The following is a 15786-nucleotide window of genomic DNA, read 5'->3' as shown; positions in this document are numbered from 1 at the left end:
TCCATTTGCAAGAGCACTAGATGGCAGCACAATTTCCTGCAATGTAGTGCTCCAGATGCCTACCTAGGTATTTTTTCAACACAGAAAATCATGGGAACAAAGCAAATTTCATAATAGAAGTAAATTGGAAACTTTTTAAAAAGATATGCTCTATCTGAATCACAAAAGAACAATTTTGGGTATACACAATTATAGGGATTCGAAACCCAATTTTTTTTCTTCTTTCATGATTCAGATAGAGCATCCATTTTTCTTTGTTCTCTTGCTATCTTTATTTGATAAAGCAGGAATGTAAAGTTAGGAGCCGGACCATTTTTGGTTCAGCACTTGGGTAGCGCTTGCTGATTGATGGCTATATTTAGCCACCAATCAGCAAGCGCTACCCTGGTGCAGAACAAAGCTCTTAAGCTTACATTTCTGCTTTTTCAAATAAAGATATGCAACATGTAAGTCTGAAATGTTGTATATTACCATTTCCCTTTTTCCAATAAATATTAGATATGTGCACGGCGAAAAAATTAGGTTCGGATCGATTTAGATTTTTTCGAATTTCGGTTTAGAGCGATTCGAATTCGGAAATTTTTTTATCAATTCGGATTTGTTTCGGATTCATTCGGATTTGAATAAATTCGGCTCGATTCGGTTCGGAAATTCGGAATTCGGTGGGATGTGCTGTGTATTAGACTAGTATTATGTACTGTATATTAGGTGTAACCCATAGCAGAGTGATATAACCTAATATAATGTACAATACTAGTGTAATCCATGGCCATCCGAATCTACCGAATAAATCCGAACTAATTCGGATTTATTCGGTAAATTCGGTACTATATTAATTCGGAAATCCGAATCGATCCGAATCCCGAATTTTACGAATTTGGCCGAATTTCCAAATCGATCCGAAACAAATCGCACATGTCTAATAAATATTTGTATAATTATATGTGCTGATGCATCTTGCTATTTGGATTCATTGTTTTTGACTCTTGTCTGGGGTCTAGCAGCTTGTACAAGTATACACTGATGCTGGATTTTTCATGTTTTAGGCATGGATTGTGGACGTGCATTACTGACATAGTTTTTTTGTCCCCAAAATCTACAAAAGCATGCTAGAAACTGCATTATGTTCATAAACGTGTACTGGAAATGAAGCTGTAATGCATATGCATTGCTTCCATGCTTTTTAAAAATTTCAGCTACTTTTAGAGGAATTATATATTTTTTAAAAACACAGAGACACGCAGATGCAGTGACAGATCTAGATGATATATTATGTTCTGCCATTCATTTTTTTACATTTTTGCTACCACATTAGTAGAAAAATAGTAATCACATTAATAAATAAAAAAAAAAAAAAATAATAAACAATTCTTAAGTGCATCTTTATATATATACCTTACATCTTTACAATAATGATAAAACTGTGACTCTTTAGGTGTGTGTGTGTATACAACCACTTTGTAAAATTATGGGATGCAAAAAGTGAGATTAAAATCCTCCACTAAGCACAAAATGTAGAGAAAAACTCATTGTGTAGCCCATTAACAAATCTGGGCAAGTCAGAAGAGAATCTGCCTATATGCAGATTGAAGTAAAAAGGTGAGGCATTGTGAGCCGCATTTGCATATCTTACCCAGAATCCTTTGCTGCATTGGAACCAGCGTACCTAGAGGTGTGTCATGGAAAAAACAGAATTTATGCTTACCTGATAAATTACTTTCTCTTGTGGTGTATCCAGTCCACGGATTCATCCTTTACTTGTGGGATATTCTCCTTCCCTACAGGAAGTGGCAAAGAGAGCACACAGCAGAGCTGTCCATATAGCTCCCCCTCTAGCTCCACCCCCCAGTCATTCGACCGAAGGTTAGGAAGAAAAAGGAGAAACCATAGGGTGCAGTAGTGACTGTAGTTTAAACAAAAAATTATTACCTGACTTAATCGCCAGGGCGGGCAGTGGACTGGATACACCACAAGAGAAAGTAATTTATCAGGTAAGCATAAATTCTGTTTTCTCTTGTAAGGTGTATCCAGTCCACGGAGTCATCCTTTACTTGTGGGATACCAATACCAAAGCTTTAGGACACGGATGAAGGGAGGGAACAAGACAGGTACCTTAAACGGAAGGCACCACTGCTTGTAAAACCTTTCTCCCAAAAATAGCCTCCGAAGAAGCAAAAGTATCGAATTTGTAAAATTTGGAAAAAGTATGCAGCGAAGACCAAGTCGCAGCCTTACAAATCTGTTCAACAGAAGCCTCATTTTTAAAAGCCCACGTGGAAGCCACTGCTCTGGTAGAATGAGCAGTAATAGTTTCAGGAGGCTGCTGGCCAGCAGTCTCATAGGCCAAATGAATGATGCTTTTCAGCCAAAAGGAAAGAGAGGTAGCAGTCGTTTTTTGACCTCTCCTCTTACCAGAATAGATAACAAACAAGGAAGATGTTTGTCTGAAATCCTTAGTTGCTTGTAAATAGAACTTTAAAGCACGAACCACATCAAGATTGTGTAACAGACGTTCCTTCTTTGAAGAAGGATTAGGACACAGAGAAGGAACAACAATTTCCTGGTTAATATTCTTGTTAGAAACAACTTTAGGAAGAAAACCAGGTTTGGTACGCAAAACTACCTTATCTGCGTGGAACACCAGATAAGGTGAATCACACTGTAAGGCAGATAACTCTGAGACTCTTCGAGCAGAAGAGATAGCTACCAAAAACAAAACTTTCCAAGATAACACCTTAATATCTATGGAATGTAAAGGTTCAAACGGAACCCCTTGAAGAACTGAAAGAACTAGATTTAGACTCCATGGGGGAGCCACAGGTTTATAGACAGGCTTGATTCTGACTAAAGCCTGAGTAAACGCTTGAACGTCTGGTACCTCTGCCAGACACTTGTGTAAAAGGATAGACAGAGCAGATACCTGTCCTTTTAAGGAACTAGCTGACAATCCTTTCTCCAATCCTTCTTGGAGGAAAGACAATATCCTGGGAATCCTAATCTTACTCCATGAGTAACCCTTGGATTCACACCAACAGAGATATTTCCACCATATCTTATGGTAGATTTTCCTGGTGACAGGCTTTCTAGCCTGAATCAGGGTATCTATAACTGACTCAGAGAAACCACGCTTTGATAGAATTAAGCGTTCAATCTCCAAGCAGTCAGACGCAGAGAAATTAGATTTGGATGCTTGAACGGACCCTGTATTAGAAGATCCTGCCTCATTGGCAGTGTCCATGGTGGGACAGATGACATGTCCACTAGGTCTGCATACCAAGTCCTGCGTGGCCACGCAGGCGCTATCAGAATCACCAAAGCCTTCTCCTGCTTGATTCTGGCTACCAGACGAGGGAGAAGGGGAAACGGTGGAAAAACATAAGCCAGATTGAAGGACCAAGGCGCTGCTAGAGCATCTACCAATACCGCCTTGGGATCCCGGGACCTGGACCCGTAGGGAGGAAGTTTGGTGTTCTGACGGGACGCCATCAGATCCAACTCTGGAATGCCCCATAGCTGAGTCAGCTGGGCAAACACCTCCGGATGCAGTTCCCACTCCCCCGGTTGAAAAGTCTGACGACTTAGAAAATCCGCCTCCCAGTTGTCTACTCCTGGGATGTGAATTGCTGAGAGATGGCAGGAGTGATCCTCCGCCCACCTGATTATCTTGGTTACTTCCGTCATCGCTAGGGAACTCTTTGTTCCCCCCTGATGATTGACGTAAGCTACAGTAGTGATGTTGTCCGACTGAAATCTGATGAATTTGGCCGCAGCTAGTTGAGGCCATGCCTGAAGAGCATTGAATATCGCCCTCAGTTCCAGAATGTTTATCGGGAGAAGAGTTTCTTCCAGAGACCATAAGCCCTGAGCTTTCAGGGAGTCCCAGACCACACCCAAGCCTAATAGACTGGCGTCGGTCGTTACAATGATCCACTCTGGCCTGCGGAAACATATTCCCTGAGACAGGTGATCCTGAGACAACCACCAGAGAAGAGAATCTCTGGTCTCCTGGTCCAACTGAATTTGAGGAGACAAATCTGCATAATCCCCATTCCACTGTTTGAGCATGCATAGTTGCAGTGGTCTGAGATGTATCCGAGCAAAAGGGACTATGTCCATTGCTGCTACCATTAATCCGATTGTCTCCATGCACTGAGCTACGGATGGCCGGGGAATGGAATGAAGAACTCGGCAAGTAGTTAAGAGTTTTAACTTTCTGACCTCCGTCAGAAATATTTTCATTTCTACCGAGTCTATTAGAGTCCCTAGGACGGGAACTCTTGTGAGAGGGGAAAGATAACTCTTTTTGATGTTCACCTTCTACCCATGAGACCTCAGAAAGGCCAATACAATCTCAGTGTGAGACTTGGCTCTTTGGAAAGATGGCGCCTGAATTAAGATGTCGTCTAGGTAAGGCACCACTGATAAGCCCCGCGGTCTTAGAACCGCCAGGAGGGACCCTAGCACCTTTGTGAAAATTCTGGGAGCAGTGGCTATGGTAATGCTTGTCCAGAAAAGCGAACCTGAGAAACTGGTGATGATCTTTGTGGATAGGAATGTATAGGTATGCATCCTTTAGATCCACGGTAGTCATATATTGACCTTCCTGGATCATAGGTAAGATTGTCCGAATGGTCTCCATTTTGAATGATGGGACTCTGAGGAATCTGTTTAGAATTTTTAGATCCAGGATGGGTCTGAAAGTTCCCTCTTTTTTGGGAACCACAAACAGGTTTGAGTAAAAACCCAACCCTTGTTCCGCAATTGGAACTGGGTGGATCACTCCCATTGTATGTAGATCTTCTACACAGCGTAAAAACGCCTCTTTCTTTGTCTGATCTGTAGACAGACGAGAAATGTGGAACCTTCCCCTTGGAGGAGAGTCCTTAAATTTTAGAAGATATCCCTGGGATACAATCTCTAATGCCAAAGGATCGTGTACATCTCAGCGAAGAGATAGAGTCTGCCCCCTACTAGATCCGGTCCCGGATCGGGGGCTACCCCTTCATGCTGTCTTGGTGGCAGCTGCAGGCTTTTTGGCCTGTTTACCCTTATTCCAGCCCTGATAAGGTTTCTAGGTTGCCTTGGGCTGTGAAGCGTTACCCTCTTGCTTTGCAGCCGGAGAGGATGAAGCGAGGCCGCTCCTGAAATTACGAAAGGAACGAAAATTAGCTTTGTTCTTTGTCTTAAAGGACTTGTCCTGAGGGAGAGCATGGCCTTTTCCCCCGGTGATTTCTGAAATAATCTCTTTCAATTCAGGCCCGAAGAGGGTCTTTCCTTTGAAAGGGATGTTCAAAAGCTTGGATTTTGACGACACATCGGCCGACCAGGACTTTAGCCATAGCTCCCTGCGCGCCAAAATGGCGAAACCTGAATTTTTTGCCGCTAACTTAGCTATTTGGAAAGCGGCGTCTGTGATAAAAGAATTAGCTAGCTTTAGAGCCTTAATTCTATCCATAATTTCCTCATATGAGGCCTCTGTCTGGAGCGAGTCTTTCAGCGCCTCAAACCAGAAAGCAGCTGCAGTAGTTACAGGAATAATGCAGGCAATAGGTTGGAGAAGAAAACCTTGTTGAACAAAAATTTTCTTAAGTAAACTTTTTATCCATAGGGTCTTTAAAAGCACAACTGTCTTCAATTGGTATGGTTGTGCGCTTAACAAGTGAAGAAACAGCCCCCTCCACCTTAGGGACCGTCTGCCACGAGTCCCGAATGGGGTCAGATATGGGGAACATTTTCATAAAAACAGGAGGGGGAACAAAGGGGACACCTGGTCTATCCCACTCCCTAGTAACGATATCCGCAATCCTCTTAGGGACCGGAAACGCATCAGTGTAAACAGGGACCTCTAGGTACTTGTCCATTTTACACAATTTCTCTGGGACCACCAAAGGGTCGCAGTCATCCAGAGTAGCTAATACCTCCCTGAGCAAAACGCGGAGGTGTTCTAGTTTAAATTTAAAAGCCAATGTATCTGAATCTGTCTGAGGAGGAACCCTTCCTGAATCAGAGACTTCTCCCTCAGACATCAAATCCTTCGCTCCCACTTCAGAGCGCTGTGAGGGTATATCGGATACGGCTACCAAAGCGTCAGAATGCTCATAATCTGTTCTTAAAACAGAGCTATCACGCTTTGCAGGTAACACGGGCAGTTTAGATAAGAAAGCTGCAAAAGAATTATCCATGACTGCCGCTAAGTCTTGTAATGTAAAAGGGTTAGACGCACTAGAGGTACTAGGCATCGCTTGAGCAGGCGTAACTGGTTGTGACACTTGGGGAGAGGTAGACGGGCTACCCTTGTTACCTTCAGTCTGAGAATCATCTTGGGCCACATTCTTAAGTGCAGCAATATGATCTTTAAAGTGTATAGACATATCAGTACAAGTGGGACACATTCTGAGAGGGGGTTCCACCATGGCTTCTAAACACATTGAACAAGAATTTTCCTTGGTGTCAGACATGTTTAACAGACTAGTAGTATACATAAACAGGCTTGGAAATCACTTTAATCAAATAAAAAACACAATTTGAAAAAACGTTACTGTGCCTTTAAGAGATAAAAAAGGCACACAATTTTGCAAAACAGTGAAAAATGCAGTAATCTTTTTGAAATTTTCACAGTATGTACCTAAAGCCTTAGTAAGATTGCACCACTAGCAAGCAAAACGATTAACCACTTAATGCCCAAACCGGAGCAGCCTAAAGCCAACAACCGGTTAAAATTACTACAGCACCTTGCCACAGCACTGCTGTGGCCCTACCTGCCCTTAGGGACCAGATTTGGGGGAATATAGCTTCCTTTAGGCCCTCAAACAGCAGCAGGACCTTCCATGTGAAGCAGCATGAACTTCTATGCAATTCTAACTGCGCATCTGAGGCGCAAAATTAGGCCCCTCCCACTCTATTCCGGAGCTGTGAGGCCTAAGAAACCACTTCTAAGTGAATAAAAAAATAGCCATGTGGGTAATAACCCCAGAAAGAACCCAAAAGGACTTTCAAAGTGTCTAACAAACGATATTTTCCTAAAAAAACAATCGATTGCCCTGAATTAGTGTCAACCAGCATAATTAGCCCTGTTATGTAAGCATTCAATTCCTTACTAAGTCTCTGAACATAGCTTACCCTCCCCTAATGGGGATATTGTCAGTCTCTTCTAGCATTATCTCAGTCTTGTCTAGAAATAAATGACTGAACATACCTTATTGCAGACTACCCTGCAAACCGTTCCCCCCAACTGAAGTTTTCTGGTACTCCTCAGTCCTGTGTGGGAACAGCAATGGATTTTAGTTACAACATGCTAAAATCATCTTCCTCTCAGCAGAAATCTTCATCACTTTTCTGCTAGAGAGTAAATAGTACAAACCGGTACCATTTAAAATAACAAACTTTTGATTGAAGATAATAAAAGCTACAATTCTAACACCACATTCACTTTACCCTCCCAAGAGAGACCCTAGTGCTTAGAGTCGGCAAAGAGAATGACTGGGGGGTGGAGCTAGAGGGGGAGCTATATGGACAGCTCTGCTGTGTGCACTCTTTGCCACTTCCTGTAGGGAAGGAGAATATCCCAGAAGTAAAGGATGAATCCGTGGACTGGATACACCTTACAAGAGAAAACAAGTCTTCTGACATATCCAGATTTTTTAATGGGCTAGACAAATGAGCTATTTCTCTCTCCACACATACAAAACCTTCAACACTCACAGGAAATTTTACATATAAATGTATTCAAATTGACATATAGGGGAACGTCTGTACCCTTCTTTAAAACTCAATTTTAATAAATGTATACATTTGTTGTGAAAATTCCTGAGTGTGCTGAACTTTATTAATATTTATACACACACACACACACACACATACACAGTAGTGTGCAGGTGTAAACAATGCTGTAAGTAAGATTGCTTTCAAAAATAGACATTTTAATAGTTTATTATAATCAATTAACAAAATGCAAACTGAAGAAAAATCCATATCAAATCAATATTTAGTGTAACCCCCCTCTGCCTTCAAAACAGCATCAGTTCTTCTAGCTACACTTGCACACAGGTTTTTAAGAATTCAGCAGGTAGGTTTCTCCAAAACATCTTGGAAAACCAGCCACAGTTCTGTGTATTTAGGAAGACTCAGTAGCTTCTGTCTCCTAATGTAAACCTAGACAGATGTAATGATGTTAGGATCAGGGCTCTGAGAGGGCCATACCATCACTTCCATGACTCCTTGTGCTTGTTTACACTGAAGATAGTTATTAATGACTTTGGCTGCATGTTTGGGGTAGTTGTCATGCCGCAGAATACATTTGGAACCAATCAGATGCCTCCCTAATTGTACTGCATGATGGATAAGTAACTGCCTGTACATTGAGGAGACCATTAATTCTGACCAAATACCCAACTCCATTTGCAGAAATGCAGCCCAAACTTGTAAGGAACCTCCAACATGCTTCACTGTTGCAAGCAGATGCTCATTCTTGTACTGCTCTCCCGCCCTTCTGCGAACAAACTGCCCTCTGCTGTAGTCAAATATTTTAACTTTTGACTCATTAGTACAGAGCACTTGCTTCCTTTTTTCTGCACCTCATGTCCTGTGTTTTTGTGCATAGTTGATTCACTTGGCCTTGTTTCCACGTCACAAGTATGGCTTTTTGGTTGCAAGACAGAAGACCACTTCTGACCAGCCTTCTCAAGACAGTAGATGGGTGTACCAGACGTAACACTGGGTTTTGCCAATTTTGAGCTGATGGCACAGCTGGTCATCTTCTGAAGGGAAGTAAGCATGAAATATTTTTGATCTGCTGCACTGTTTCCTTGGCTGACCACTGTGTCTCTGGTCCTCAATGGTGCCCATTTCTTTGTGCTTCTTCAGAAGAGCTTAAAGTGAAGGTAAACTTTGATTAATAAAAGCCCAGTTTTAAAAAATACTATTAAAAACAGGGGCACTTTCATTCATCAAAGTTTAGAAAGCAGCTGTTTTGTTTAAAAACATACCTTTCTTCTCTTCACAGCCGGAGCAGCTTCCCCCGCACGGAGATCCTCTCTTCACATTGTCAGCAATGACTAATCCGCCTTCCTCCAATCACGGCTTTCCCACCAGAGGTAACATTGCCTTAGGCCATGCCGTGATTGGAGGAAGCCGTATTAGTCATTGCTGACGTGTGAAGAGAGGATCTCCGGGGCGAGGGAAGCTGCTCCGGCTGTGAAGAGAAGAAAGGTAAGTTTTTAAACAAAACGGCTGCTTTCTAAACTTTGATGAACGAAAGTGACCCTGTTTTTAATAGTATTTTTAAAAACTGGGCTTTCATTCATCAAAGTTTACCTCCACTTTAAACAGTACATCTGGAAATAGCCGTCTGCCTTGAAATTTCTGCTTGGGCGAGACCTTCCTGATGAAGCATAGCTACCTTGTGTTTTGATGCTGTGCCATGGTGTATGTCATTAAACTGTCTTTAGTAACCTCACCTTATTAACAGAGTTTGGCTGTTCCTCATCAATATTAATTCCTCTTACACTGCTGTTTCAGTTTTTGTTCATGATTGTGTTTCAACCTACATGTTACATTTATGATCATTAGCACCTGTTTGGTATAACTGTTTAATCATGCACCTGACTATATGCCATTAGCACCCCCTTTGGTATAGCTGTTTAATCATGACAATCCCTGACTTTGCACAAGTTTACCTAGCAGAATTGATACTTTGTTTAAGGCAATGTGTGGTCACAACAAATGTTGATTTTATTTAGATTTATCTTCTGTTTGCTCACGTTGCATTTTGTTAATTGATAAATAAACTATTATTATTTCACACCTACACTTTGTAAAGTATTGTGTGTATATATATATATATATATATATATATACTATATATATATATATATATATATACTGTCAACTGTGTTTTATTTGGGTGTCTGCTATTACATAAAGCTTATCCAGAAGAAATTGCAATGTCCCAAAACGGTAGGAGTTAAAACATAAACTATATTATTTTTCCTTAAAAGCAGCAATGTTAAAAGTAGTAATGTTGAAACATAGATGAATGTCAGCAGCAACATATAACGCGTTTCGACTATTACAGCCGTACTCATAGACTGAAAAAGCTCCTATATTTAATTATCATATGCACTGGTACATGTAATATATCATATAAATGCATTCTAAAATGTCTTATGGTATCTACATGATTCTTTGTAGGGAAGAAATGTCGGAAGAATTACTGTTCATAAAGAAGCCTAGCACTAGAAATAGGCAACAGAATAAATGGTGCTTACTGAGTGTGTTCGGAGAACAGCTATAATCTTCGCTTGGGCCATGTTCCATAACTCAGTGGTGTACGTTCCAGTTACTAGACCTTGTGTTACATGCAAAATGTGGTCTTCTACTACAAAGAATCTAAAGAAAGATATAGAAAAAATGTTTGAAATGTTTGTTATTGAGCAAAATACGCTGATTATTAACAAGTGCCAGCAACCCCAACAAAATAAAGTCAGTAACAATTATTTAAGAAAACATAATTAATATAGAGTGCTGGGAGTACAGTAGTAATTATCAAGATTGGAATCATCTATGACAAGGACATTCAGTGGACATTAAACATTAAGTACATTTTATGGGGTCAATTTATCAATACCGCTGCTCCATAACCTGTCTGCCTGCTCTGAGGCGGCCGACAGAAATCAACCCGATCGGATACAATCGGGTTGATTGACACCCTCTGCTAGTGGCCCATTGGCCGTGAATCTGCAGGGGGCGGAATTGCACCAGCAGTTCACAAGAACTGCTGGTGCAATGATAAATGCCGACAGCATATGCTGTCAGCATTCAGCATTTATCTATGTGCAGCGGACATGATACGCTGCATCGTATCATGTCCGCTCGCACATTAGTAAATTGACCCCTATAAGTATAGTATTACGGTTATTTCCCACCTCCCTCTTGTCATTGGTGGCATAATTTTGTAATCTAGCTTTCACTGCATTTTAGTGCTGATGTGTTTGCACATGTGCAGTAAGTCGCCTTCAGATACCTGCAGTGTAACCTAGGTTCTAAAATGGTGGCACCCATATTGCCTGCTTTAGAGCATTATAAACATAAATGGTAATGTGTTACATTTAGCATATTATTATTATTGAATATGCAGTATTTACATTTTACATTTCTTCTTCTTCACACTATGACAAACGAGTGGTGCAGCCAATATATGAGGCACCACATGCACTATGTATTTCTATAGCAGCTCCCTCTTGTGCTTCTGCTAGCAAGTAGAATCCACTTTTTTTTATATTGAATGAGCATTTCAGAAATATTGGAATCAAGGTCTTTGTATTAAAACATTTTGCTGGGGTTAAACATAAATTAAAGCAGCACCAGAGCAGCAATGCACTAATACTGAGACGCATCTGGTGAACCCATTTGGTGAGCCAATAACAAAAGGCATAAATGTGTAGCCACCAATCACCAGCTAGCTCCCAGTAGTGCATTGCATTAACTGAGAGAATTAAGTAAATTTGAAAATAAAAGGCCTTTACAAAGTCTCTTAAAATCGCATGCTCTATCTGATCCATGAAAGTTGAATTTTGACTTTCATTCCCCTTTAAATATATAATGTTTTTGTTAAAAACATGTTTGCAGATTACTTTCTATCAGAAGAATCTATATTCCCAATTCGAGAAGTAAAACTTATCTTGATAAATACAATACAAGGTAAGCAAGTCTATACAATTTGGCTGAGTTTGTATCCATGCCGAAGTTTAGTGAATCGGTTTACAGGAACATTGTACTGTAAACTTTTTTCCCATTTAATGTGTTCACAATGATCCATTTCATCTGAAGGATTGTATTAAATTGTTTGCAAACAACGCCTTTACCTTTATTTTGCCATTTGAAATAGTTGCTTTTGCCCGTTGAAACCACCACCTATACTGAAAATATGAATATGTTTGTAATCTCTGTATCTAAACAGATTTACTGTGTAAATTAATCTATCTGTTGGGGGGGGGGGGATAAAGAGAAATATATTTTTGTATCTAAAATAGCTGGTTTTGCTCAATGAACTCCCCAAGTATTAGTAAGCATTTCAATACCTTATTATCAGACTCTGTATACAAAATAATATAACATGGCCAGATCTCTTTCTGCTGGTCCAGCCCATTCAAATGGGCATATCATGGGGAGCAATATGTAATGATTTGAATGAGTAAAAACAGCTATTTCAAATGAAAAAATAAACCTGGAGGAAGTTGGAACACTTTGGTAGACATTAACATAGACTTTGGCACAGTGACAAAATGAATAAGTACTTACCCTGCAATCTGACTGAAGTATCTTTTATAACCCTCAACTGTTTCATGCTGCCAGGAAAGAAAAATAAATAAATAAATGTTAAAAACATTTCTATCTCCAAAAAGTGAATGCAATTATTATTTGAAACAAAAGACTTTACCATGTTTGACTGAGGTTGCAGGACTAATCTTGCTTGTTTTCGTCTTTGTTTTCTGTAGTAACTTTCAAATATTTCTTTATCACCCTAAAACGTAACCACAGAATGTTGTTAATGTTTCCCAGATGTTATAAATTTATAAGTCTGCTAAATACACTCTTCAATTTTGTATGATTTTTTTTGTTTCAGGACAAATACAAATATTCACATTATCCTTGGTATCATTTAAGTGAAACAAATGTTTCTTGCTTCTCATTTGTTGAAGATAAAATTATATTTGAAAACTACTCCCAGTTATACAATCTGACATTATTATTGCATTGCAAGTTATTACATTTTCTAGTACATTTTAGTATTTGTGCATATAACCTCATACTGAACTGTATTTTACGTTTAAAGGCAAGAAGCTGAAAATAATTTCACTGTATTCTAAGCTGCTGCATGATCACCCTTTCAAATGGACTGGACTCTTTCTTTCACTCTGGAAGGTTGATAGATTTTCTATAGCTAATATTACAGTATTGAGAATGTCAGTCTAGCTGGTGGTTTCAACAGGTAAACTCAGCTATTACAAATGAAAAATGAAAAGGTCTGGATTTTGGAATATTTATATATTTGCATCTGTAAAATGGGACAGCTTGGAGAGGGGATGGGACCAAGATGGGACCAAGAACAACAATATCTTATGTCTCAGGCAATATTTACATGTCACAGGGTATACAGCACGTGGGTAGCACTTGCTGATTGGTGAATGTAGCCACCAATCATCAAGCACAACCCAGGGCCTAACCAAAAAATGGGCTGGCTCCTAAGCTTACATCAGTGCTTTTCAAATAAAGATACCAAGAGAATGAAGAAAAATTGATAATAGGAGTAAATTTGAAAGTTGCTTAAAATTGCATGCTCTATCTGAATCATGAAAGTTTGGGTTTCATATTCCTTTAAAATGAAATAAAGGTAAATTAGACAGATTAACATGTAGTAAAAAGTGTACATTCTTAGCTGCCTGTAAGTTAATTGCACTTATTACATGATCTGTGTCTTTTGTATCATACTGGTGATCTCATCACAAGGAACCATCTGTGGGCAAGATTACAAGTGGGGCGCAATGGACTTTGCACTAGTGCTGATATTACAAGTCAGGAGAAATCACCATTGCGCTAGCGCAATAGTCTTTTCCGCTTCAGTCCATACCGCAATCTAAAAGCTCTGGTAAAGTGTGTTCCGTAATAAAAAAGTTTTCACAAAACACAACAAAAATACATTACAGAGTACACTTACACCCATAAATACACTATTAACCCCTAAACCACCATCCCCACACAACGCAAACACTAAATGAAAGTATTAACCCCTAAACCGCCACCCCCCACATTGCAAACACTAAATAAAAGTACAGGTAGCCAGGGTCGGCTCCAGAACGAATGAAATGGGGGGGCATTTTTTTTTCACGAGGGGGCACGCATTTACACAGCATGTATGAGAGTCAAAATAAGAGCAGACCTACATATTCTGCAGGAAAGTGTATTATAGCAATTTATAGACATATATTTATATGATACAATCATATTCTTATCATGGTCTATTGTTTAAGAAAATGAGTAACTCACAATAGTAAGGTAAAATTAATAGGGTTAAAGACAAGTCCAAAAAGTCTCTAAGTAACTTCCAATTCCAAATAAGAGGTTAAGACACAAAGCTCCTTGCAGATGCATGATGCGACCTCACAGTTCGGCAGCTAACTCCGCCCCCAGCATGCAGCACTACATAATTTATTATTTTATTTATTATTTTTAAACCAGATGATCATATCAATATTTTTTGAGGGGGCACAGCATTCCATTTGGGTGGGCATTGCCCCCCAAAGCCCCCCCTTGGAGCCGACCCTGCAGGTAGCCCTCAGTTTACGCCGGGGTTAGGTTCCAGAAGGAATGGTTGTAAATCGAATCCGTTGTAAATTGAAACCCAGTTTATAATGTAGGTCAATGGGAAGTGAGGGAGTTAGGTTCCAGGCCCCTCTCAAAATTGGCATAAGTAACACCTAATACATTATTTTTAAAGCTTTGAAATGAAGACTTTAAATGCTAAACAGCATTATAAATCTAATAAAATAACCACACAACACAGAATATATAATTAAACTAAGTTAAATGAACAAAAACATTTGCTAAACAGCATTATAAACCTAATAAAATAATCACACAACACAGACTTTACTTGCATTTTTCTGCAAACAGTTCTTTCTATGCATTCCAATCTGGACTGATTTATAGAAAGAAAGATTTTGTTCCTTTGCAAGCTGCTCGATAGCTCAGGTCTGGTTAAACTGATTAATTTCAGCTTGCTTGACTTGCATATCTTTGCTGCAACACAAGCGGGCAGCTCCACCTACTGGCTATTTTAATCAATGCACTGCTTCTCAATACTTTTCAATAGCAGTCACATGAATGAAAAAAAGGTTGTTATTCTGAAACGGTGCAAATTGAACCGTTGTCAACCGAGGGCCACCTGTATTAACCTCTAAACCGCCATCCCCCACATAGCAAACGCTAAATTAAAGAATTAATTCCTAAACCACCGTCCCCCCACAACGCAAACTATCTAAATAAATTATTAACCCCTAATCCGCTATCCCCCACAACACAAACTATCTAAATATATTATTAACCCCTAAAGCACCCCCACCCCCACAATGCAAACTATCTAAATAAATTATTAACCCCTAAACCGCCATTCCCCCACAATGCAAAGTAATAAACTAACAACTAAACCCCCCAACCTAACACCCCCTAACTTAACCCCAATTAAAATAACCATAAATTAAATAAAATCTATACTAACTACCATAAAAAAATTAAAAACTTACCTGTAAAATTAAATTAAAACCTAAGCTTACCCTAAAAAAAAAAAAAAACTAACATTACTTAAAAAAAAATACATAACAAAAAATAAAAAACCTAACATTACCAACAACAACAAAAAACCCTACCCTTTACAAAAAAATAAAAAAACAACATTTAGAGACAAAAAAAAAAACAAAACTACCATCACAAAAAATAGGATGAAAAGAAAAGCATATCGCTAGCGGTACATTTTGTAATCTCGCCCTGTATGTCTGAAACTTCTGCACCACTACTGTCTAATCTACCCAGTAAATGCAATGTCATTTGGATGTGGGCATCAGAAAGCAACTTAGCATCTTGCTTTTTTTGTTGTTTTTTTTGGCATGAGGTTAGGGGTGGGCCCTTTATCATTCCGTTTCTTGGTACCATTACCCCCACAACATCATTTTTGCATTACTGACCCTAGTTATCCTTTATTGATTTTTTGTACTTTACAAGCAACAGTTTATT

The 15786-nt window shown here is 39.4% G+C and overlaps 1 protein-coding gene across 2 annotated transcripts in view; it reads right to left on the bottom strand.

Moving 5' to 3' along the window:
* EXOC6 (exocyst complex component 6) overlaps positions 1-15786 on the bottom strand; it is a 796835-nt gene that overhangs the window by 442968 nt on the left and 338081 nt on the right. For both annotated transcript variants that reach the window (XM_053692417.1, XM_053692418.1), the window contains exons 9-11: positions 12437-12520; positions 12298-12344; positions 10266-10386 (exon numbers count right to left, since the gene is read on the bottom strand). In XM_053692417.1, coding sequence (XP_053548392.1) covers positions 10266-10386; positions 12298-12344; positions 12437-12520 — 252 coding nt within the window. The remainder of the gene's footprint in view (positions 1-10265; positions 10387-12297; positions 12345-12436; positions 12521-15786) is intronic.

The sequence above is a fragment of the Bombina bombina genome, chromosome 9 (assembly GCF_027579735.1).
Source record: "Bombina bombina isolate aBomBom1 chromosome 9, aBomBom1.pri, whole genome shotgun sequence".
NCBI classification, from domain to species: Eukaryota; Metazoa; Chordata; class Amphibia; order Anura; family Bombinatoridae; genus Bombina; species Bombina bombina.
The sequence above is the reverse complement of the archived record's forward strand: the minus strand, read 5'-3'. Positions and strand labels throughout refer to the sequence as shown.